At 36.8% G+C, this 27413-nt stretch overlaps 1 protein-coding gene across 6 annotated transcripts in view; it reads right to left on the bottom strand.

The window, feature by feature from the left end:
- ZMYM2 (zinc finger MYM-type containing 2) overlaps positions 1–27413 on the bottom strand; it is a 126411-nt gene that overhangs the window by 24697 nt on the left and 74301 nt on the right. For all 6 annotated transcript variants that reach the window (XM_037745594.1, XM_037745595.1, XM_017548206.2 and 3 more), the window contains 7 exons: positions 26885–27057; positions 12031–12196; positions 11349–11383; positions 4101–4230; positions 3246–3361; positions 1920–2091; positions 231–356 (listed from right to left, as the gene is read on the bottom strand). In XM_037745594.1, coding sequence (XP_037601522.1) covers positions 231–356; positions 1920–2091; positions 3246–3361; positions 4101–4230; positions 11349–11383; positions 12031–12196; positions 26885–27057 — 918 coding nt within the window. The remainder of the gene's footprint in view (positions 1–230; positions 357–1919; positions 2092–3245; positions 3362–4100; positions 4231–11348; positions 11384–12030; positions 12197–26884; positions 27058–27413) is intronic.

A 27413-nucleotide genomic window follows, 5' to 3' on the forward strand; every position in this document is an offset into this window, starting at 1 on the left:
TTTTATATTTTTAGTAAAGATGGGGTTTCATTATGTTGCCCAGGCTGGCCTTGAACTCCTGGGCTCAAAGTGATCTCATTCCAGAAGTTAACTGTTAAGGTGGGTTTAAACAACAACAACAAAATACGAACATTGCTAAAAGACAATGACACAAACATTAAATGGTAAATGATCATAACCACAGTTGACTTTATAACTAAATTCTATATAGTCATAAAGGTTTTGAGTACCTCTGGGAAAATCTATTTCGATATCCAAATCTGGTTCGTATGGTACATCAGGCATGCTGGACTGTGTCTCTGGGTCAGAGTTCTTCAAAAGATCTGAACCAATTATATCTGTTTCAATAATTACACCTGAAATCAATCCATAATATCATTAGAAATCAAAATAGAAAACCCCGACGGTATCTGTATTTAATCTGGCAAAAGGAAATCATTTAATTTTAAATGCAATGTTAAAAAAAATACATATAATGTCACAAAAGGGCATATTATATATAAAACTATCTCAAAATGTAAACTACTATAAACCTCATAATTAATCACAAGTATATGAAAACTTTTAATTCTATACATTTTACAGGAAGACTCCCTTCAAAAGTTAATAGGTATGCTTTGATAGTAAAACAACTTCAACATGTAAAGCATTTCTAAAAGCAACTTTTTGTCAAAAAATAAACTAATGAGGGCAGACAACTGTAGTTTTCAATACTCTTTGAATTTTGACCTAGGTTTCTCAAATCATTCAATATACGCTTATTAACAACTCCTTCTGATGGTTTGATCAGTTGCTTTCAAGTGTTTTTGTGTTGTAATCATGGTAAGAAACGAATTTTATCCAACACATACCACAAGGTGATGGCAGGGAACAGAAAGACATCTGGATATACACTGGTTTCACAAAACAATACCCTTTCTATGACGGATTCACATTGTAATTTTTTTACACTGTTCCATTTTGGGTTTTTTCCTTTTCTTAAAAACACTGGTTGCAACCCACTAAATTACTTTCACAACTCCTTACCACAGTGCTTCAAAAACCCTATCTCATTATGAAATCCAGAGAAAATTATAGGATTTTGCTTGTCCTTTAGGGTAAGGGTAAGAATTAGCTCAAGGTTGAAATAGGGCTCTGGGTATCACCAGAGGGCTAAGGGTAGAAAATAAATATTCTAAGTGACTTAGAACCATCCGCAACACACTCATCATGTTATACCATGTAACGCAAGCACTGCCCTAACAGAGGTCAAGATAAACTCAGTTTAGACAATGCAAACTATTTTATTAGTATAAGCAATAAAAGAAAACTGGGGGTGTGGTGGCTCACACCTGTAATCCCAGCACTTTGGGAGGCAGGCAGATCACCTAAGTTTGAGATCAGCCCGGCCAACATGGTGAAACTCTGTCTCTACAAAAATTAGCTGGGCACGGTGGCATGCGCCTGTAATCCCAGCTACTCAGGAGGCTGAGGAAGGAGAATCACTTGAAACCAGGAGGCAGAGATCTTAGTGAGCCAAGATCATGCTATTGCACTCCAGCCTGCGCTACAGGACAAGAGTCCATCTCAAAAAAAAAAAAAAAAACTAGAGATGAACTTTGATCACTATTAGAGTCCATTGCAAGTTATTATAGTTTTGTATTCCACTGACAGGAATAATTCTAAGTTGATTTTATGAGTCAAATCCTGCTTAAAACAGAGCCCAAGGACCAAATTCCTGCTTTGGATATTCCGTCTGAGGGCACCCGGCTAAATATAGTGTAGATCTCTTAATATAGAATATATTTTTGTTCCAGTGCTTTCCTTCGCCCCCACAACAAGTTGAAACACAATGATATGCCCTGGAAAGTACTGTAAAAATACTTATAAATAACCAATGGTAACACTTATTTGCAAGGTATAACATAGTGTAGGCTCACTGTTGATGTTGGTAGTCTCTGTTTTCCCCTCATCTTCACTCATCATATCTGTTATTGAGAGCAACTCTGTATCAAGAGGATCTGAAGAAACCTTGCTTTTGAGCTCCTCAATTGCTGCAGGAATCTTCTCACTGCTGTCCAATGGAGCAGGCAGAAAAACAGGAACTGGCACCTAAGTAACCAAAGCATTTTGAGTTAGGTTTACTAAACATTAAAAGGTATTTTTCCAAATTAAAAATTACTCTGACACATGATCTACTTTATAATATCACACTGGATAAAAGCTTTGAAAAAAATGCATACAAAACTAAGATGTCAACTGTGACAAGAAAGCCTAGAATACAAACATCTACTTTTTGGAATAAAAATTAAACAAAAGGAATTTTTGAATTTCTGTCCCCCAGGGGACTATAATAGCCAAGTCCTGATACAGTGTTCTAAGTACTGCAAGTGATTTGAGATGAAATTATTTTATATAAAATTCTGTGTTTCAGTTCTAAAGCTTATGGCTTCACAAATATTTCTATAGAAAATGAGCCCAAATATAAAACTTAATATGTATAGAGCAGACGCGGACATCTGTGAAATGTCACTCTCCAGGATGAACATACACGTACTTAAACACAAAGCACTCAATCATGACAACAGAGATTCAACCAAATCTAAGTTAACTGCTGAAGAAAGGTAAAGATGGTTTTATCAGCTTCACTAAACTAGTAACTGCAACTAGAGTTATCCTCAGTGTTTAAAGGGGATTGGTTCCAGGACCACCCATGGAAAGATACCAGAGTCTATGCATACTCTAGTCCCACACCCTTACAACCAGCCTTCTACACAGATTTCACATCCTTAAATGCTCTATTTTCTTTTCTTTTCTTTTTTTGAGACAGGGACTTGCTCAGTAGCCCAGGCTGGAGTGCAGTGGTGCAATCATGGCTCATTGCAGCCTCCATCTTCCAAGCTCAAGCAATCCTCCTACCTCAGCCTCTCAAGTAGCTGGAACCAGTATGTGCCACCATGCCTGGCTAACTTTTGTATTTTTAGTAGAGATGGGGTTTCACCATGTTGCCTGGGCTGATGATATGCCTACCTTGACCTCCCAAAGTGCTGGGATTACAGGCAGAATACTGTATTTTTAGTCTGTGTTTGGTCACGGATGTGTAACCTGCCAAAACGTAGAGCTGCCCAGATTTATTGGGAAAAAAAACCCCACATATGTGGATGTATGCAGTTCAAACTCTTGTTGTTCAAGGGTCAACTGTCCATTGTTTTCCCAACTGTGCCTGCTAAATCTCAAAATGAAAAAGAACTTAAAATGTGACTTACAGGAACAGGAACTGTAGTAGGAACAGGAATATTCTGACTGTACATGTGCATAGGAACTGGGATATACACAGGCACAGGGATAGGCACTGGAACATATTCTGTCTTCCAAGTATCATCTAAAAACACAAAACACATTAAAGGAGCAATGTTAACTAACACTTATATACAGGTCCTCAATGTTAAAATAACTTGATAAAGAAAAACTTAACTACCTCAGTACCTTGTTATTTTTTTTTTTAATTCCCAGTTTTTACAAGTTAGGTAACTTAAAATGAATAGGACAGAAAAGAAACAGCTGTTCCAACTTACAGAGAATACAAATAAAATTTAAGGATTTTTTTTAAGAAAGAAAGTATCTGTTAAAAACACTATATAGTTTCAGATGTCCTACCATGCTGTCCTCAACAACCTCCCCAAAGGCTTATTTAATCAAATAATTAGAATAAAGACAACACTGTAATTTGATTTAAAAAAAAATACATACTTGAATGATTTCATCTCATTCTGACAGGAAGGAAACAGAATTGTTACCATTACAGACCACATGTAAAGATGATTTTCTCAGAGGAAGCGCTATAATTTTAGTAGTCTTAGCCCCAAGGAAATTTTTGATATAGTATTTTTTCATTTTTGACATAATTTGTATTCTAGGCTTTTAGCAGAGATTGATCATAAATAATTTAAAATGAGATGCTGTATTCTCCAGGTAATATATTTAAAATTAGGTAAGCAAAATTAACAGAAAATGACAAATTGACCAAACAAATGTATCCTGGAGGCTGTCATTCAAGAAAAGCATGTATTTCATTGGGTGATATGAAAGTATGTGGAAGCAGTCACACTGTGCTAAGTTACCTGTCTGACAAGATTTGGTCTGCATGTGAGGTTTACAGTAAGTAGCTTTTGTCATTGTTAAAGGTTTGCAAAGAACTGCTTTGTTCTTCATCTCTTTGTTAGGTGTTGGAGAAGGCGGTGGTGCTGAACCCTATGGAGAAGCAAAGAGAAACATTTTTATTTTTATGCCTAATTTCAATACTTCCTGATAAAGGATTTTCAGTCTGAAGAAGGGAACATACAAAAGCAGAAGAGGATAACCAAATTATGTTATCACTGCTATGTTCACCACAGTCTTAATCTATAAGGATCACTGTGATCTATCCTACTAGCAAAGTGGTAGCGATATTCATTCTATAGATTTATATCACCTTCAAAGGATAACATCAGAATGATTTTAGAAAAATATAAAAAGACAATCTCACTTTTAAGTACAAAATCAAGGTTGTAAACCTGAACTATGAAAATACTTAGGCTCTTTTTAATTTATTTCAGAAAAAGATCTTACAGTTATTATGGCTATCTGATACTCTAGCTCCCTCTGCTGGATAAATGGCTTTAAATATGATTATAAATTTGAAAAGAAAAATGAAAGCAATTACCAAAGGTATTCTCCAACTTTAAGTTGTATATTTCCTGTGGCCCCGCAACTGGAATTTCTGGAACCTATCCTACAGACAGTCTCTCAGATATTTCACACCAAGTTCACTTTAGCATTATTTGCATTGCAAACAAAACCAAAAACCACATAAATAAAATCTGAAATAAGTGGAAGATATGAGCATAATGTATGAAAAGGTAAGGTACTCTCCACATCACTTACTAATATGGAGAAAATGTAGGTACATAATTTGGAATAGTTGTGTTCTATACAGTGGAGACTACTGTAGTGGTTTAGTAGTCAAACAATGACTACTGAACCACTGCTGCAATGGGAAATACAGGATTAGGTTCCTGTGAGCCTCTGGTCACAATGTTTTCATCAACTGACCAATACATAATTTTGTTAAAGATACTTTATACAGTATTTCTTAAAAACAATATTTCATTACAGCATTTTTGTGTAATTTACTGTACTGAGATCAATTCATACACAGTACAGATACAATACAGCATATGAATACCGTACAGCACTCACACAGCACACGCATACTGTACAGTACTCCATACACACATTATACAGTACAACACTGTGAACACATTTACTGTACCTTTATGCAAATAAGTCCTAAAAAATATTAAATAAAAATTAAGCATTCAAAGGTTTACAAAAGCAGGCGGGGTGCACTGGCTCACGTCTGTAATCCCAAACATTGGGAGGCTGAGACAGGTGGATCACATAAGGTCAGGAGTTCAAGACCAGCCTGGCCAACATGGTGAAACCTCATCTCTATTAAAAATACAAAAAAAAAATTAGCCAGGCATGGTGGCACCCACCTCTAGTCCCAGCTATTCTAGAGGCTGAGGCAGGGGAATCACTTGACCCTGGGAGGCAGAGGTTGCAATAAGCTCAGATCATGCCACTGCACTCCAGCCTGGGTGACAGAGTGAGACTTCATCTCAAAAACAAAACAAAGCAAACAAACAAAACAAAACAGACATTAAAATTTCACTGTGGATGGGGCTGCAGAATGTGTGATGAGGCAGTGCACTGTATAGTCTGAGCTCTCAACCTTGGTGTGCCCCATGAAAACTGAGGTCGGTAGAACTGGCTCTTGTGCCTTGTTGACAATGTCAGTGATTTTCTTACCCAAGGTGGCTCTAAAAATTGTGTCGGCCTTGGCAGCTTAGCTTTTAACCTCCAATCTTTTAAGCATCTCAAGGCATGTTCTCAGTAATGCTTAAATTTGAGAATGTGCTTGAGCAAAGCACATTTTTCTGTTTTGTGTCTTTTTCCCAAGATAGAATTCCATTCTGATATCACTTTCCTTCATATTACCAAAGGCTTCTCTGCTCATTTGCTGTGTGATGCACCTTCTGTTTTCAACACTGTTCTTTATAATTTCTTTAACATCTTTTCAGTCTGAGCAAACATTTTCCCAACTTATCAATAGCCTGCTTGATACTGCCCCCAGGCTCTGTCACCATAATCAAGAAGCTGCATATTATGACTGCTTCCAGGAGTCTATCCCTGGTGGCTTCCTTGTTGGCAGTGAGAGCCTCACATGCCTTGTTACAAAGCTCCCTCATGTGGTGCACTGTGAAACCCTTTAGTATGCCCTGAGGAGCTGGAGAATATACAGTGTTTGGGGGCACAAAAAGAACACCTACATTGGGGCGGGCACTTTCAAATTCTTCATAGCAATGAACTGGGGCATTATCCAGTAATAAAACTTTGAAGCCTAAGTTTTCACTCTAGAGATGGTGTTCAACTTCTAGGATGGAGCAGCAGAACCAATCCCAATCCATGCTTTTTTTTCCCACCTCCAATGGAAATGATATATGCTTCACATTTTTCCCTGGCAATTGCTCATGAACTTTGAGCTCTATATATCATTAGGGGTTTGCATTAAAAGTGCCCTTGGCATTGGTATATAGTAACGACGTTGTACTCTCTTTGAATGAATTAAGGCCAAGGGCATTTCACAGGTTCATATGTCAATGACCTTGTAAAAAAATAAGCCGGTCTCATTAGTGCTGAAAACTAGCTCTTCCATATAACCTTTTTCCTGTATAACACTTAGCAGGTGTTTTACCATAGCATCTTAATCTGCAAAACTCACCTCACCTTCAAGATTAACATTTTTCATGCTACACTGCCTTAAAATGTGTGAGCCAGCCAGCACTAGTCAAGAAGGGTCTAACATTTTCCTAACCTTGAATAACCTGTTATGAGGTGAAAGTTGTTCAGTATGCTTAAATAAAAATTATTGGTCATAATCTCATGAATCCACAAGTTTAGTCATTATTCTATCTTTTCCTTAGCTTCACTACAAACTAGAGGATGTTACTACAGCATTTGTAGTGGCCTCATGTAAAGACTGGCAAATTTCCTCTTCCTTTTTCTAGACGTACTGTAATGTTGATTCATTAATACTGAATTCACACCCAGAACATTATAACTTCATGCCTAAATGAAACCTTTCTAACAGTATTTTCTCCACAAGGTGCATCAGAACTTTCTTGCTCTTAGTGACACTAGAAAGCACTTCAACACCACACTTGCTGGCCCTTCTAAACAACAAAAATCATCAACAAAAAAACACAAAAATGCAAACAACAACAATAAAACACCCTGACACTAATTAGCCTAAGAAAAGGACACTTGTTTATAGTATGAGAGCTGAAACAAAAAAGGCACAGCATTGCTTTGTTCTACCTCAACTGGGAACATGCACATTGGGTGACTCAAATTTTTCACCATTTTGCACATCTGCAAATGTCTGTGAAAACACCTCAAGTATTGATCATCAATATTTTGGTGGATAGACAAATTTGAAATCCATGAATGAGGACTGACTGTACAATCACCCCTCTGTAAATGTGGAGGATTGGTTCTAATCCACCAATGCCCCTCCCTTACTCCCCATACCAGAAGCTGTGCATACACAACTCCTACAGTCAGCCTTCGTAGAACCCACCTATATGACAAGTCTAGCCTCAAATTCGCATCCTAAAAATCCTGTATTTTCCATCCAAGTTTGGTTGAAAAACAAAAACAAAACAAAAAAACCCATGTGGAAGTGGACCAATGTAGTTCAAATCCATGATGTTCAAGGGTCAACATTACTTAAAGCTACTGCTGTGTGACATCAGGCAAGTCACTCAATGTCTTATGCCTCAATTTCCACCACTGTATAATGGAGAGAATAACTTAGCAAACAGTATCTGTTACATACCAGGCATATGTAAGCGGGGTCTGAACTAGCAAGCATCTTATACCCCAGAAGAGAGAATTCAAAGTCACAGATGTCCTGGGATTGCTCAATGTTGCGCTTCTTACCATTCCGCAATTACTACTTTATGTCAATTAACTATTCCATTTGGTGAAAATCTACACTTGAACCAAACTTATTTTTTAGGATGTTTTTCACTTTTTTAGTCAATAGGCAGGGTCCACAGTTATTTATGTATGCTGAAGTAGGACCCAAAAGAACAAAAATTATAATGAACAAAAGTTACCAACTGTTGAGTATTTGCTAGATGCCAGGGACAATGTAAAGCACCATATCTTGTTTCATCCTCCTAACACCACAAAAAGTAGGACTTTTTATCACCCCCATTTTAGATATGAAAAAACTGAGGCTCAGAAGTGATACAACCTGGCAAGAGGCACTGAGCTAAAAGTTCTGAAACCAGGATTCAAGTAAGAGTCACCCGATGTCACAGTTTATGTTCTTTACTATACATACTGCCTCTATGTGGTCTGGAACAAAACAGCCATCCCATGTTTAGTATTCATCCTGATGTGGGCACTATATTCATCTTGATTTTTCAAATAAAGAAACTCACACAAAGAACAGTGAAGTAACTTGTCCAACATTATACAGCTAAGCTCTCATCCTTTGACGTTTATGGGTGGACAATCAGAAGATTCCAAAAGTTTACAAAGAAAAGATGAGAGAGGAGTTTATATGACAAAACGCAACAATACAGGTATTCATCGACTTACGACCTATGCAACTTACGACCATTCGACTTTACGACCACAATCGCTAGCCACGACTGCTCCGCATCTGGCAGCGCAAATGTTGCCCAGCTGGGCGTACCACAGTGCAGACCAGCTTCTGGCAGCACTACCATCTCTGCGTGCACCATTTCAACTGTTATCCCAGACTCGGTACAGCAATTTGTGTTTTGTGTCTTGGATATTTTTCATCAAACCTCTCCCAATAAACTTCTTATACATTTCGAAGCAATGGACCCAAACATCGAATGATTCGCAAGGATTGAACGGATGGTGCACGATGTGTTTCGTCCGTATTGTGAAATTTATGAAGAAAAAAAGAAACATACAATTCAGAAAAAGCTCACCATGTTTATGAAAAAACCAACTCCGGTAACCCCAACTGCTGCCTCAGATGACGATATCAACGATCCGCAGCCAAGCACCAGCAGCCAATAAAATGTTTCGAACATGTTTATATATTTTGATATGTTTTGCAATTTGGAAAATGTTTCCTATGGTATTTTTTATACCTGTATTTTGTATTTTTGTATGCACCTGTATTTTGTAATTTTGTATGTTTTGCAAATATTAAACCAGTTGTACTGGTAATGCAGTGTTTTACTTAAACCTGACGAATGTAAAAATCAGAAACAAAATGGTGTAGAGATGAAACAAATGGCATAAAATGAACAAAGAAAATTATGATACATAACAATGAAAGACAATTATGATAAAATATGACTTAAAGATTTTTATAACATCATTTCACAGTACTGTACATATAGCCTATTCAACTTACGACCAAATCGTGTTATGACTGGTCTGTCAGAACCAATCGTGGTCGTAAGTCGAGCACTGGCTGTACTGCAATGGCAGCCTTACTTATCCTTCCCTATTAATAATGTTGCCTCTATCCCTCTGTCATACAGTTTGGCTCAAGTGGTGTAGGAGGAGAAAAATATTTAATATTGTGGTAGTAGAAAGGGTTTCTAGTCAAAGCACATACCTTTGAAACAAGGTTGAGTTGCTTTATACATATAAATATAAAATAGGGAGTAGTCATCTTTTATACCCTAAGCATGGATGAAAGTGTCTGGTATTACAATCAGATAATTCAGCTGAATACTTTACATACTTCTAAATTATCTGATTTTAAAATGCTACTTCCATAAGGAGGGGTACGGATGAGAAAATCAAGAAAAAAGTACTCTTACTTTTCTAGTGTTTTTTCCAACTATAAACATAAAAAATATGGAATAGAATAAATGTAAAAATACCAATTTTTCATCTATATCAGTTTTTCTCATTTCTGGTTACATATTAGAATCCTGAAGAACTTTTTTTTTTTTCTGGAGACAGAGTTTTACTCGTGTTGTCCAGGCTGGCGTGCAGTGTTGAGATCTTGGCTCACTGCAACCTCTGCCTCCCAGGTTCAAATGATTCTCCTGCCTCAGACTCCTGGGTAGCTGGGATTATAGGCACCTGCCACCATGCCCAGCTAATTTTTTTGTATTTTTAGTGGAGATTGGGTTTCACCATGTTGGCCAGGCTGGTCTCGAACCCCTGACCTGAGGTGATCCAACCACCTTGGCCTCCCAAAGTGCAGGGATTACAGGCATGAGCCACCGCACCTGGCCATAACTTTTTAAAAATACAGAATTTCTGGGTAGAGCCCAAGCATTGGAAGGTTTTGAAAATTTGCCAGGTGACACTAATGAGTAGCCAGAGCTAGGAACCACTGATCTGTTCTTTTGTAACACAACAAGAACTAACCCAGAGACTTTACTGTGACGCCAATACATGACTCCTAAAGAACTTCCCTCCGATAAGGATGCCAGAAATACCAGGACCCACCACTAGTGATTTCTGTAAGATGCGGCATGCCAAAGCCAGGCAGTGCCTTATCAATCTCCAGAGTGTGGCAAGAGCACTGCCTCTTTTCTTTAGTAGTCATTAGTAACATCAATGGCAATTTTCAACCTATAAACCTCTTAAAATGCTAACAAAAGTAGAATTTGATGCATTACCCCAAAAGAAAAATAAATAAAAAAGAGGAAAAAAATCCAGGATACATTGTGTATTTCCCAAATTTAAAAACTCTAAAATTCTAGCCACCAACATAGACCTTCAGATCTGTACTTGAAAAAACACACATAAAGCCATTAATAATCGGGCTCAGCCTATTCCTTCAGCTTCAGTTTCCATTATTCTACCAAAGATCGCCTTCATTAGAGCTTGGCTCTAATAAGTAGTTCTGCCAAATACACATGTACTTAGCACATACATTCTCCTACTTTTCACGCCTATCTGGCAATCTTCTGCTCAACTGTTTACAGTCGGCTTATTTGTACCTTTCAAAACAAATGGTCATTTCAAACACACTATTGCCACTGTCTCAAAGATGCATCTATTATGGGAACATCCGTCAACTTATCACTTATGTGTCTATTGCCCCACTGTGAGCAGAGGCTATAATTAATTCTCCTTTATATTCTTTAGCATGCATGACAGTCTCTGGTATTAATAAAATTCAGCTGAACACTCCATTGTCCCAGTAAAGAAAAAAAAAACACTATTATGACCACATTAAATTGGTCTAATTATTTTTTACCCCATATTATAAAAGTCACAATTTAGCACTCCATTTAAGCAATACTTACTGTCATTTTGGTTCGAGACGTCTGACAACCCTGATCTAAAAAACATAAAAAATTTAAAATAAGACAAATACACTTTCTTCAGAATTTTCTAAATCCCTATTTCTCATTAAATTTCACTAGTTTAAAATGTGACCAAAGAAAATGTTTTGGACTATTTTAAGGAAAGAATTTTAAATTTGTATAGAAAGCATAGAAATATAGAGGTAAATAAATGAAATTAATCCTTTTCTCCTTTTGCCCCCTCTGAAAGTATACACTGCTTTGGGGGAAATACTATTTTATATTCTTAGATTTATATCTTAAATGGTATATCTTTTTCTAAAAAAATCATTTAAAATTGCAGATGACAGATGACAGATGGATGTCTATTCTTTTTAAAATTTTTGTTCTAATGTGCTGTTTAGCCTCTCCTCACTCTCAACTACACCTTGTTTTCTCAATTAGCATGAAATTTCAAAAAGACAAAAAAAAAAAAAAACACACACACACACACAAAAACAAAAAGCAATACATCTATAGAAACAACATACGGGGTACTTCGACCCAGAGAATCTGTGTAATTTAAGTTGCTGTTAAACTGTCTCTGAAATCAACTATTCATTATCAGTGGTTTGGATGCAAAACTACCTAAATAAAGACTGATGTACAGGGTTTTCGAGTTATCATGTAAATTACTACATACCATAATGTAAGTTTTCAGGTCCTTTCTGAGTTGTCATGTTGGGCTCATTTTGTTGACAGTAGAAACGCAGTAAGCAATGTTGATCACAGAAATGTTTCATTTCCCCACGCCACTGAACTCGCTCTTTAAGAGTTCCTTGAGATTTACAACAGTCACACCTTGCAGCCTTAATTTAAAAAGGAATATTTCAGACACTGCAAATTATTTTTGAAGATTTCTACAAGTTCATCAGTGATTATTGCCAAATGTGATAAAATCGTGACTGATAAGGAAAAAACAGAACTATAATATAAATCATTTATAAACAGTAAAATCTACAATAAGTAAAAGTGAAAAAAAAACAAAAGGAGCAATTTTTCTAATTGATGAAGTCCCATCCTATACTTACCAGAAGTCAAAGACCAGCATCACAAAGGTAGGGTAACTGAATAGATATTGGTAGACCAAATCAGTGTATTTTAATGTTTTAAATAATTTTGAAGGCCATATATTTGTAGAATCATCTCCTACAATCATTATATTGAACATTATGAGTAATGAACAGATTTTCCAGGTTAGTTGTACAAGATAAAGGTAATTTTGAAGCAAGCTCTTATGATGGGAAATTTGTGGATGTTAACTTGAAATATTTCAGTTTTTCAACAGCTTAATATAAATCTGAAAAGCTTTAATACATTTATTTAATTTTAATAACAAGAACTTTCAGTTCATATTTTAAAATACTCAATGTTTAAATTTTCTGAAAGCCAATATATCTCTAAGACAAGCAATTTGACCCATATCTAGGAAAACAACCAGCCCAATGGTCCACAACTTAACTTGCAATACCAAAAAAGATACAAGAAAAACAAACTAAAATTCATAGAACTGTACTGTATTTTAGTGAATCAATAATCTTAAAACAGATTTTTGTTTTTTAGGTATCTTAATTTCCCTAGATTTTGCCCATTTTCACTATTAACATGTTGACCAATGAGTGGACCAAAAATATAAATGCTGTATCTTCAAATACAAAAAAAAAAAAAAAAAGACATAATTTCAAATACAGTTCTTTTCATAATTAAGTTTCTGATCTAGAAATAAACTATTTTTTTTTCGATTACCATTTGGCTTAACAGCTTTGAAATTTTGATAAAAGTAGTAACTGTTAAGTACTTTGCAGTTAATAATTGTGGCTATGGCTTTTCCTTTATTACTCTAATCTAGAGTTTTATATTGTGGATTTTTTAATCTCTCACTTTATATTTCAACAGGAATTCTACAAATATGTCAAAACTCCTGGTCAGGAATATTAATAAATGATTGTGTTGATAAACAGGTCTTATATAACAAACATACCCCAAGGTTAGAACACAGGCTCTTTTTTTCTCCAGGTCAGGTATTTCTCCTGCTGAATAAATGTTAAATGAATGAAGATTTATAGTATAAATTATGACTAAGTGATGCCAATATCATAACTCTTGTCCAAAAACTTGTGAATCCAAATTTTATACAGCTGATGATATTATGTGATTCATCTCAGTAAAAGTAGCACTTAATATCAACCAAATTCTTATTCTCACTTAAGAACAAAAAGGTCCCTTTGTTACATTCTCACCAGCAAGACTATTCTTCAAAATAACCATAGAATTGTTCCAGGGTCTCTTTTCTTTCTTTCAATTTCTTTTTCTCTTTTTATAATTTATACTCAAAGAAAAGAAAAAAAACATAAAGGAAGCAAATGGAAGCTTAATACTTTATTCACTGATTCTGAACAGTGCAAGAACAAAGCAAAAGTAGACTATCTCGTTCACTGAGAACCTGAAATAAAAGCCAAACCCATTGTATCTACTCTCTATAAATCTTCACAACAGCCCTGCAAAATGGGTACTGCAAACTAAGGTCTAAAAAGATTAAATGGCTTGACTAAGGTCAAATATTAAAAATGCAGAGACAGGATTCAAAAGGCAGACAACCAAGTCAAAACCTAGGCTTTATCCTGTACACTAAGCAATGAAGACAAAATGAGTTACTATAAATGAGTAGAGAATATATATCCAAACACAATACAAATAAAATGCTGCAAAAAAGATTCTCAATTTAATATTTAAAACAGAAATTTGCATTAATTCAAATCATTACAAGTACTACGCTGACTTTGTAATATACAGTAGTATTTCCATTTGGAAGGCCAAGGGCATAAAATCAAACACATTTCACCCAAATAATTTTTTTTTTTTTTTAAATGAATGAGAGGTTCTTATGTTGCCCAGGTTGGTTGGCCAGGAACGCATAGCCTCGGCTCCTCAAGCACCAGGACAACTGGTGTGAGCCACCGCGGCTCCCCACCGAAATAATTTGAACAATGGAATCACTTCTTCATTCTACAGACATTTGGTTTTTTGTAAAATCAATACTTAAAGCTCCCTTCTTTTAAAGGTTCGAAACGAATTTAGGTAATTTCCCTCTACCCAAAGGAAAAAGGGGCAAAGTTAATACCAATTTACAAATGTAAACAAAATAGACATGTATTTTCTCAGGCTGAAAAAATAGTGAGAACTCAATACTAATAATTCCAAGTTTAATGCCATAATCAAAATTTTGGAGGTTGTGAACTTTTCTTTCTTTTACATCCAAGCAAGCAAACTTCTCGTAAAGTGTTTGAAATTCAGCTAAAATATAATGGCCAATATGAAAAGATCATTAATGACCATCGTTCCTTACCAGCACCAACACAACTCCACTCCAAGCCGCACTCCCTAGCCACTTGCAAAAAAGAATTATTAAGACATCATAAAAAACAAAATAAATGGGACATAAGTCTCTGGTTTTAAAAATACTACATCATCTATTTTGTGGTTTTCTTGTCATTGTGAAATCAAGAATAGCAAACTAAGGGGGAGCAAAGACAAAACAAGTCACAGGTTCAAACAAATCTAAGCAACAGCCAGGTACTAAACTCTGATTCAAAAACCTTAATTTAACCTATCAGCTTAACCAGAATTTCATTTTCAATAACTCACAAAAGGTCATTCAGCCTATCCTGACCCAGTCCCTTCCTTGGATGGTTTCAACGTTTCTTTTTTGGTTGATATGTACATCGTTTTTTAACTTTCCTATCCATTTGTTCCCTATTTCACCAAACAAACCTTATTTTCCAGGGAAGAACTATGAATATGAAAAAGATAGGGGCATTTTATAGACACTTTAAACAGGAACCCTTTATGACTTCCCAATACAGCTTTCTGAGCACAATGGAGTGATTCACTGCAAATTAAAAAAAAAAAAAAAAAAAAATGCAGTGATAAAAGGTTATTGGGTACTATGCAAAGCACAGGAATTCTCCAGTGACCAAAAATATCTATTTAAAGCAAGAATATTAAATATTCTTTTCCTAAAATTTCAAAAACAATTTTAAAAAATTGATACAACGGTTTATAAAGAAAAATTATGAGTCTAATATTAAAGCCCATAAATCATACTGTTAAAATTATTACACAGCATTTGTATTAATTTAATATTGCCACCATTCAGTACTTGTTTGGAAAACAAATAAAAGACTGTGTTTAAAAAAACTACAATCGGAAGTAGTACAGTTTAAGAAAAGCTTAGGTCTATTAAGAAGACCTGTGACATACTGTTGGAAAACGGTGGACCTTTTGAAATATTATCTTTACCATTTATCAAACATCTTCTAGCTATTATTGCATTACAATACTAAATCCTTTTTCTTTAAAAATTTTTAAACTTACACACATCAAAAGAACTATCTGGTTTTACGTTATGCCTGGAAACATTTACTAAAGGAAAAGTAAAATCTACTTCGTTTTAAAAAGGTATCTGGGAGAAGAAAAATACATTAATTTTATTTTCAGCATTTTTTGGTTGCATGATATCACAGATTTCTTATTCCAATTTAGAAGAGGCGAATTTAATAAATCTCTATTTTAAATCTAGAAGCAAACCAAAATATAGACCAGAAAGCACAGCTCATTCAGTGTAAACAATTTTTTTTGTGTCCAAGATGGAGTCTCGCTCCGTAGCCCAGGCTGGAGTGCAGTGGCGCAATCTCCACTCACTGCAACCTCTGCTTCCTCTTGATTCAAGCAATTCTCCTGCCTTGGCCTCCCGAGTAGCTGGGATTACAGTCACACACCAACCACCATGCCCAGCTAATTTTTGTATTTTTAGTAGAGACAGGGTTTCACCATGTTGGCCAGGCTGGTCTTGAACTCCTGATCTTGTGATCCGCCTGCCTTGGCCTCCCAAAGTGCTGGGATTGTAAGCGTGAGCCACTGCACCAGGCCAACAAAATTTTAAAGCATAAAATTAAACTTAATAAAAATTAAAAGTTATACTATAGGTAGTAATCTCTCAATCTAAAGTACAAAGATAAGAGAAGGTAAAAATACAATGTGTGTGCACTACTGTTTAAGTGGGAAATGTTCACAGCTAAACACGAAATAATAGCCAAATTGGCTAGGTGTTGATTTTTAAGCTTCTGGGATGAAGCACTTTTTTTCCTTTGGCTTGAAACTTATTTTTCTGATAAGTCGGATTGAGCTGTAAGGGTCAGAGGTTTTAATGCACTAATATATAAACTTTTGAGTATTTAAATAAAAAAGATAAACCATAAAAGTGGGGTCAAAAAAACCCATAGTTAATTTACCACATTTTCAAGATGATATCATGGCAACAGTGAATAGAAAGGATGCATAGGGCAGGGGGTATAAAAAAAAACAAAAAAGGAAGGGGAAAAGAAAAAAAAAAAGAAAAGAAAATACGGTCTGACTCAAGTAGAAAGCACAGAGAATAAAGTTACTATTTGATTACAATAATGGTTGCATGTAAAAAAGGCGAGGATGAATGAAGAGAGACAACTCTTCACACTTCAAAGATTGTGTGCCATACTGAGTATATAGAAAAATCAGCATTGCTATTTGCTTTACAAATTTTTACCATGTAACAAAAACACTCTTACCTTTATTCCTCAGATTAGTATAATATATAATAAGCTATTACGTATATTATACACAGATCTGTTTAAAATAAGACAAGGAAGGAATATATAATGTATTTAAGATACAGAATACTGACATTAAACATAACTAGATGACTGTAACTTGGTATTTGACTAATGTATTTCTTGTAAATTCTGAAATGCACTGCTTCATTAGATCTTCATCACTAAATTCTGCATAAATGAGAACAGAAATAACTATCTTTTAAAATAAGTAGCAAAGTAAAACACAGGACATCTACAATATCATCTTTTGCCAAAGAGTGTATCTTTGCTTCCCAAAAAAAGGGAAACAAATCCCAAACTTCTCTATTTTATATATTATAATTTATATAATACATATATAAAAATATATACATTTTTTAAAAATTTAGAGACAAGTCTTACTCTGTCTCCCAGGCCGCAGTGCAGTGGTGTGATTGCTCACTGCCACCTAAAACTCCTGAGCTCAAGTGATCCTTCCACTTCAGCCTCCTAAGCAGCCAAAACTACAGGCGTGCACCACCATGCCTTGCTAATTTTTTATTATTTTTTTGTAGAGATGGGGTCTCGCTATATTGCCCAGACTGGACTAGAACTCCTAACTTTAAACAACTCTCTCACCTCAGCCTCCCAAAAGGCTGAGATTAAAGACATGAGCCACACTCTCAGTAATTTTTTTCTTTTTGAGCAGGGTTTGCTCTGTCATCCAGGCTTGAGTGCAGTGGCATAATCATAGCTCACTACAGCCTCAAACTCCTGGGCTCAAGGAATTCTCTTGCCTCAGCCTGCTGAGTATCTGAGACAATAGGGGCATGCCATCACACCTGGCTAATGTTTAAGTTTATTGCAGAGACGGGCTCTCACTATGTTCCCCAGGCTGGTCTTAAACTTCTGGCCTCAAGTGATTCTTCCAACTCATTCTCCCAAAGTGCTAGAATTATAAGCATAAGCCACTGCACCCAGCCCCAGTAATACTTTTTTAAAGCTGGGAAATCATTCAAACAAAGAAGCCGAACACAGAAATACATTCAGTATGTGCTGTGAACAACAACAAAATCCTCCAAGAAAGATTATAATATATTACAATTTTATATTCATAATTTTACAATTAGGCAGATATTTGTACAGTAAAATAACAACAGAAAAATCATCATCACATGGTAACAACTTGTCTCAATAAGATAAACAATGAAAATACGCATACAAATAAAACGGGATTTCCAAATCTGTACTCACTAAATGCCTTTATTGTTTTGAGATTATCCAAAACAAAATTTTAAAAATAAAACCTCCTAAACAATGGGGATAAAAGTGCACTTGTATGTGCTAAACTAAACTCAATCATTTCAAGCTGCTGAAGTAAGATTTTCTGAGTAATTTCTCAAAAACACCACTATCCACAAAATGTTGGTTTAGACTGAAAAGAACAGGTTTTAGAGTGTAGGTTTGTCCTTTGTGTATTTCTAAAATTTGAGCCTTTATTTTTAAAGTTTACATCATATAGAAGTAACAGTAAAGTAATAAAGTAACCTTTTTTAAGTACACCAAAACTCAGTCTCAATTATTTTACAGCTCTTAACAACTTGGAAAGCATTTTCCTCTTTTTATTTACAAAATGCTAGTTAACATGGTGAATTGTAGATATTAAAGAACTGCACCAAGAACTCCTGCAATTCTCCAAGTAGTATTATTTTAATACCAATCACCTTGTTAAAGTAAACTAAATATTGTTCTCCATATTTAACTATTTTGTTATTTGTTTCTTTAGAGGTCTTAACAATTCTGAAGTCATAATGATGTCTGTCTTGACATGTTTTTTTTTTTGTTTTTTTTTTTTTTTTACAGAGTGTCACTCTGTTGCCCAGGCTAGAGTGCAGTGGCGCCATCTCAGCTCACTGCAACCTGCACCTGGTGGATTCAAGTGATTTTCCTGCCTCAGCCTCCCTAGTAGCTAGGATCACAGGTGTGTGCCACCATGCATGGCAAATTTTTATATTTTTAGTAGAGATGGGGTTTTATACCATGTTTCCCAGGCTGGTCTTGAAATCCTGAACTCAAGTGATCCACCCGCCTCAGCCTCCCAAAGTGCTGGGATTACAGGCATGAGCCACGGCGCCTGGCCTGTCTTCACGTGTTTTACAACTGTTTCCACAATGAAGTTTCAGCATTGAGATGGTTTTCCATGTTATCAACATAGAAATTAATGCTCTTCTTGTAATTTTTCTGACTACCCACGGTCCAAATTTATACTCATTTTCTTATCTAGGAAGAAATTAATGCAATGTGTGAAAAAGAGACTGACTTTATGAAAGTAGTTGTTGGGAGAAGATGACTGACTAGACGCAGCCAGGTAGAAGAGCTGCCCTGGACTGAGAATACTGGTGCACTCTTAACAGGTCTTCAGAGGGAAGGCACCAAGAGTGAAGGAGGGAAGACAGAGAAAAGCTTGGCTAAAGGAGAAGGAATCTGGGAACCCTGCATGGGGCTATCACACACTGGGACTTGTTCTTGGCTCCCAGTATGCTCAGGGAACAGGTTAGTTAAACTGGCAGAAAGCAACCCGATCTGGCCACAAGCCTCTGGAATCTCGGCAGGAGGAAACCCCTAATCCAGCAGGGACACTTGAGTTGGCAGGGAGACCTGTTTAGAGAAGCTGTAGGCACAGCAAGCCAGCTGATGTGGAGGAGCCTCTGTAGTGGAGCACGGCCAGGGATGACCATCCACCTAGAATCAACTTGCTCCCATAGGAGACTTTAACCCTAGGGGAACTGTCAGACCTGAACTCTACAGAGAGATACTGCCCATAAGAAGAGACCAGTCTGACCTGAGCAGCCCTTAGTGTGCTGGCCCTTGCAGGGTCCCACCTGGCAGTACCTGCTTTCAGGGCAGCTTCGAATGTCCTGGGAGCCCTCATCATAGCTTCTACCCTGGCAGGCTGAACTTGACCACTGGGGAGTTCCAGAAGGGTGGCCCCCACAGACACACAGCAGCAGTGCCGCCCACTCCCTCCCCACACTGCAGCTTCCCTCGGGGCCCACAGATACTCACCACATCACTCTGCCATGTGCAGGCAGGTTTTGCTTGCTTCACCAAATCAGCACCCACATGTATGTGTGCATCCTGCCCTGCCACTCATGCAGCAGCAGTGTGCTTCGCCCCCATCTTGCCCCACCAACAACACTGCAGTTTGAGCCTTAGCAGTCAGCCCGCCCCCACCAGCACCTGGGCCTTGCTTCAACACTACCCAGAACAAAACTAGGAATGGAGAACAACAGACACTCCATCTCCCTGAGTGACCAAGAGTGCCCTGAGAATGCACAAAGACCTGCACCTGCCAGTGCCCTGCCACCACCACCACCAGTGCAACCACAGGCACAACAGCAGACAGGGACTCCCCACTCCATCCCCTAGCCACAATGCCTTTACCACTGTGGCAAATGCAGGCTGGGAGGCAGGCACCTCAGCACCCACTAGCACCCTGCCACAGCCAACTAGTGTGCAACCCACCATGCTGCCACTGTTGCTGACACATGCCAGCGAAGATGGATCCCGCTGTCACTGCACTACCAAATGCTTTGACTGACACCATCCATTGAGTGTAGTGACCAGCAGCCCCAAACACATCAGTCTCCCCAGTGCAGTGGATACCTAAGCTCCAGGAGACAGAGAGCAAAGTTGAGACTGATACAAGTACCCCAGAGTTAAAGTACACAGTCCAGGAGTTAGGAGCTGAGCTACGGTCCCTTAAAATCTTTCAGAAACAAAGTCACTTAGCTGAATCCACTGTATACTATAAGCAAACCCTCAAGGTCATCAAATAGGATTTAAAAAAAAAAAAAAAAAACTGGCCAGGCACAGTGGCTCACGTCTGTAATTCAGCACTTTGGGGAGGTGGAGGCAGGCGGATCACTTAAGGTCAGGAGATCGAGACCAGCTTGGCCAACATGGTGAAACAACTCTAAGGAAAATACAAAAATGAGCTGGGAGTCATGGCATGTACCTGTAATCCCAGCTGCTCGGGAAGCTGAGGTAGGAGAATCATTTGAACCCAGGAGGCAGAGGCTGCAGTGAGCCAAGACTATGCCACTGTATTCCAGCCTGGGCAACAGGGCAAGACCCTGTCTCAAAAAACAAGGCAAAAGTCAACAACGTCAAAGGCTAAAGGAATCTAGGCACACAAAGATGAGAAAGAACCAGCACAAGAACCCTGGCAAATCAAAAAGCCAGGGTGCCTTCTTTCCTACAAATGACTGTACTACTTCTCAAGTAAGGTTCTGAATCAGGCTGAGATGGCGGAAATAACAGAAATAGAATTCAGACTACGGATGGGAATGAAGATCACTGAGAAGCAGGAGCACACTGAAACTCAATCCAAGGAACAATGCAGGAGCTTACAGACAAAATACTCAGTATATGAAAGAACATAACTGATGTGGTAGAGCTGGAAAACACACTATAAGAATTTCATAAGGCAATCACAAGTATTAATAGCAGAATGGACCAAGCGGAAGAAAGACTCTCAGAGCTTGTAGATTGGCCTTGTGAAATAAGACAGACAAGAATACGGAGAAAAAGGATAAAAAGGAATGAACGAAACCTCCAGGAAATATGGGATTATGTAAAGAGACCAAATCTACAACTCACTGGTGTCCCTAGAAGAGATGGGGAGAATGTAAGCAACTTGGAAAATATTATTTCTGGATATCATCCATGAGAACTTCCCCAACATAGCTAGAGAGGCCAACATTCAAATTCAAGAAATATAGAAAACCCCAGTATGATACCTCATAAAAAGATCATTCTCAAGACACATAATCATCAGATACTTTAAGATTGAAATGAAATGAAAGAAAAAATGTTAAAAGGTAGTTAGAGAGAAAGGTCAGGTCACCTACAAAGGGAAACTCACCAGATTAACAGCAGATGTCTCAGCAGAAACCCTACAAGCCAGAAGAGATTGGGGGCCAATATTCAACATTACTTTTTTAAAATTTATTTTAACACTAGTGCCACTTGCCAACCAGAATTTCGTATGCCACCAAACTAAACTTCATAAGTAAAGGAGAAATAAGATCCTTTTCAGGCACAAAATCTGAGGAAATTTGTTACCACCAGACCTGCCTTACAAGAGCTCTTAAAAGAAGCACTAAATATGGCAGGGAAAGACCATTACCAACCACTACAAAAACACATTTAAGTACACAGACCAGTGACACTATAAAGCAACCAGACAAACAAGTCTGCAAAATAACCAGCTAACATCATGATAACAGGATCAAACCCACACATATCAATACTAACCTTAAATATAAATGGGCTAAATGCCCCAATTAAAAGGCGCACAGTGGCAAGCTGGATAAAGAAAGAAATTCCATTAGTATGCTGTCCTCAAGAGACTCATCTCACATGCAATGATACACATAGGCTCAAAATAAAAAGATGGAGAAAAATCTACCAAGCAAATGGAAAACAGAGAAAAGCAGGGACTTGTCTCAGACGAAACAGACTTTAAACGAACAAAGATCAAAAAGGACAAAGAAAGTCATTACATAATGGTAAAGGGTTCAATTCAACCATCAGACCTAACTATCCTAAATATAAATGCACCCAACACAGGAGGACCCAGATTCATAAAGGAAGTTCCTAGAGACCTACAAAGAGACTTAAACTCCCGGACAATGCCCCAGTGACAGTATCAGACAGATCACTGAGGCAGAAAATAAAGATATTCAGGATCTGAACTCAGCATAAAATCAAACGGATACCCCAAAACAACAGAATATACATTCTTCTCACTGTCACATACTCTTAAAATCAATCACATAATCACATATCAATCACTCCTCAGCAAATGTAAAAGGACTGAAATCATAACAAAAAGTCTCTTGGATCACAGTACAATCAAATTAGAACTCAAGACTAAGAAATTCACTCAAAACCATAAAATTACATGGAAATTGAATAACCTGTTCCTGAACAACTTTCAGGTAAATAATGAGATTAACCAGTTAATTCTTTGAAACCAATTGAAGAATAAAGATACAACATACCAGAATTTCTGATACATAGCTAAGACAGCATTGAGAGGGAAATCTATAGCACTAAATGCCCACATCAAAAAGTTAGAAAGATCTCAATTTAACAACCTAACATCACAACTAAAAGAACTAGAGAACCAAGAGAAAACCAACCCTAACGCTAGCAGAAGACAATAAATAACCAAAATCAGAGCTGAACTGAAGACTGAGACATGAAAAAAACCATTCAAAAGATTAACAAATCCAAGAGGTTTTTTTTTTCTTTTTTTTTTTTTTTTGGAAAAATTAATAAAATAGACTGCTAGCTAGGCTAACAGAGAAGACCCAAATAAACACAATTAAATACAATAAAGGGGATATTACCACTGACCCCACAGAAATACCAATAACCACCAGAGATTATTATGAACACTTCTGTGCACATAAACTAGAAAATCTAGAAGAAATGGACAAATTCCTGGATACACAGACCCTCCTAAGACTGAGCCAGAAAGAAATTGAATCCCTGAACAAACCAATAATGAGCTCTGAAACCAAATCTGTAATAAATAGCCTACCAACCAAAAAAAGCCCAGGACTAGATGGATTCACAAAGTTTCACCAGATGTACAAAGAAGAGCTGGTACCATTCCTATTGAAACTATTCTAAAAAATTGAGGAGGGGGAACTCCTCCCTAACTCATTCTATGAGGTCATCATCATCCTGATACCAAAACCTGGCAGAGACACAACAAGAAAAGAAAACTTTAAGCCAATATCCTTGATGAACATCAATGCCAAAATCTCAATAGATGCAGAAACGACTTTAGATAAAATCCAACATCCCTTCATGTTAAAAATTCTCAATAGACTAGGTATTGAAGGACTATACTGCAAAATCATAAGAGCCACCTAGGACAAACCCACAGTGAACATACTGCATAGGCAAAAGCTGGAAGCATTCATTCCCCTTGAAAACTGGCATAAGACAAGGATGTCCTCTCTCACCTACTCCTGTTCAACACAGTATTGGAAGCCCTGGCCAGAGCAACCAGGCAAAAGAAAGAAATAAAGAGAATCCAAATAGGAAAAGACAATGTCAAACTTTCCCTGTTCACAAATGACACGATCCTATATCCAAAAAACCCCACAGACTCAGCCCAAAAATTCCTTCAGCTGATATAACAATTTCAACAAGAATACAAAATCAATGTACAAAAATCATTAGCTTTTCTATATACCAACAACAGTCAAGCTAAGAGCCAAATCAGAAACACAGTCTCATTGAAAATTGCCACAAAATGAATAAAATACTTAGGAATACAGCTAATCAGGGAGGTGAAAAATCTCTACAAGGGGAACTACAAAAGACTGCTCAAAGAAATCAGAGATGACACAAACAAATGGAAAAATCTTACATGCTCATGGATAAAAAGAATATTGTTAACATAGCCATACTGCCCAAAGCCGTTTACAGATTCAATGTTATTCCCATTAAACTATCAATGACATTTTTTGCAGAAAAAAAAAAAAACTATTTTAAAATTCATAAGGAACCGAAAAAGGACCCAAATAGCCAAGGCAATCCTAAGCAAAAAGCAAAATGAACAAAGCTGGAGGCATCATGCTACCTGACTTCAAACTATACTACAGGGATACAGTAACCAAAACAGCATGGTACTGGCACAAAAGCAGACATATAAACCAATGGAACAGAATAGAGAGCCCAGAAATGAGGCCACACACCTACAACTATCTGATCTTCAACAAACCTGACAAAAACAAGCAATGAGAAAAGGATTCTCTATTCAGTAAGTGGTGCTGGAATAACTGGCTAACCATATGGAAAAGATTGAAACTGGACCCCTTTTCTTTAGACCATATACAAAAATTAACTCAGGATGGATTAAGGACTTAAATGTAAAACCCAAAACTACAAAAACCCCTGAAGCCAACCTAGGCAATACCATTCTGGACACAGGAACCAACTAAGATCAAGATGCCAAAAGCAACTACGACAAAAGCAAAAACTGACAAATGGGATTTAATTAAAGAGTTTCTGCACAGCAAAAGAAACTATCAACAGAGTAAACAACCTACAGAATGGGAGAAAAATTTTCCAAACGATGCATCTGACAAAGGTCTAATACTGAGCATCTGTAAGGAGCTTAAATAAATTTACAAGAAGAAAACCACCCCATTAAAGAGTAGGCAAAAGACATAAACAGACACTTTTCAAAAGAAGACATATATGTGACCAATAAGCATATAAAAAACTGCTCAACACCATCGATCATTACAGAAATGCAAATCAAAACCACAATGAGATATCATCTCACATCAGTCAGAATGGCAATTATTAAAAAATCAAAAAATAACATGCTGGTGAGGTTGCAGAGTAAATGAATGCCTATACACTGTTGGTGGGAATATAAATTAGTTCAACCATTATAGAAAACAATGTGATGATTCCTCAAAGACCTAAACACAGAACTACTATTCAACCCAGCAATCCCATTATTGGGTATATACCCAAAGGAACATAAATCATTTTATCATAAAGATACATGTACACATATGTTCAATGCAGCACTATTCACAATAGCAAAGACATGGAGTCAACCTAAACGCCTACCAAGGGTAGAGTAGATAAAGAAAATGTGATTCATATATACCATGGAATACTACACAGCCATAAAAAAGAGAGATCATGTCCTCTGCAGGAACATGGATAGAACTGGAGGCCATTATCTTTAGCAAACTAACACAGGAACAGAAAAGCAAATACTGCATGTTCTCACTTATAAGTAGGAGCTAAATGATAACACAAACTCTGGGGAACAACAGACCCTGGGCCCTATGGGAGAGTTGAAGGTGGGAGGAGGGAAAGGATCAAGAAAAATAACTAATGGGTACTAGGCTTAATACCTGGATGATAAAATAATCTGTACAACAAACCCCCATGGCCCAAATTTATTTATATAAAAAACCTGCACATGTACTCCTGAACTTAAAAGTTAAATTTTTTAAGTGGATTTTAATATGACACATACACATACACACATTTACAGTTTCAAATTAAATGTTTCTGGTCTCTATTTAGTATTCTTTTCAATTTGAAAGGCCCCCAAAACTCACAATTAAAAAGGCAAAAAGCCAAAAAAGAGGAAAATGTTTTTAAAATACATCCCAAGTAACCAAAACAATTACCTGCTAACATTCCACACTGATAATGTTATCAAAAATATTTATATTTAACCAAGTGCAGTGGCTCATGCCTGTAATCCCTGCATTTTGGGAGGCTGAGGCAAGAGGATCACCTGAGGTCAGGAGTTTGAGACCAACCTGGCCAACATGGTGAAACCCCTTCTCTACTAAAAATACAAAAATTAGCTAGGCGTGGTGGCGGACACCTGTAATCTCAGCTACTCGGGAGGCTGAGGCACAAGAATCACCTGAACCCAGGAGGCGGAAGTTGCAGTAAGCCGGGGTCGTGCCACTGCACTCTAGCCTGGACAACAGACACTCCATCTCAACAACAACAAAATTCTACTTAGTGAAATAAAAAGACACAACAAATTTAAAAATAACTCATTTTGTTAAACTACATTGCTGAAAATATAGGTATATCCTAATCTTTTGGTAATGCTTAAGTTACAAAAAGAGAGATTAAAATGCTAATTCAAATTATAAAAAACAAGCATTGACGAGACAATTTTAATATATTATCAAAGCTAGGCCTTAAGTGTGTACATTTTTAAAATAAATGAGTTGCCATATTCGTAATGGTAACAGCTACAACGTTTCTTAAGACTGGTTAAAGTAGCTGCTATAATAAAAATGTGTAGTTACTCGCCTTGTAGTACCAATCCTGAAATTTTTTACAGCAGTCTTCACTGCAGAAATCTCTCACAACACCATCAAGTTCTTTAGTTGCTCCCTTCTTACACAGCTGAGAACAATAGTTGCAAGTAACACATCTCAGTCCTAAACGTCTTGCAAAATCCTGTTTGTATAATAATTTGCAGCCTGAAAAATATAAGGTTTAAATATTAAAACAAAAAAAGACATGAAAATGAATTCTTGAGCAGAGACCTATCTTAATTGGTCAAGATTTTTCCTCTCCTGATCAAAACTATAAAATCTACTATAATCACTATCAACCTATAAAAATTAGAACAGAATATGGGATATTTTATTAGATAATACGTTATCTAACATGTGGGTTAAAATAATGTTTCAAGATGTTAAAATCTAGAATTATTTTATTTGTTCTATTTAAATAGGCTGTTGCTTGGGCCTAGGAAATAGATAGAATCTTAAGACTACAAGTCAACAAACCACAAATAGGCATTTTAGAAAAAGAAACAATGTAGATTACTGAA

The sequence above is a fragment of the Cebus imitator genome, unplaced genomic scaffold (assembly GCF_001604975.1).
Source record: "Cebus imitator isolate Cc_AM_T3 unplaced genomic scaffold, Cebus_imitator-1.0 Scaffold204, whole genome shotgun sequence".
In the NCBI taxonomy this organism is placed as follows: domain Eukaryota; kingdom Metazoa; phylum Chordata; class Mammalia; order Primates; family Cebidae; genus Cebus; species Cebus imitator.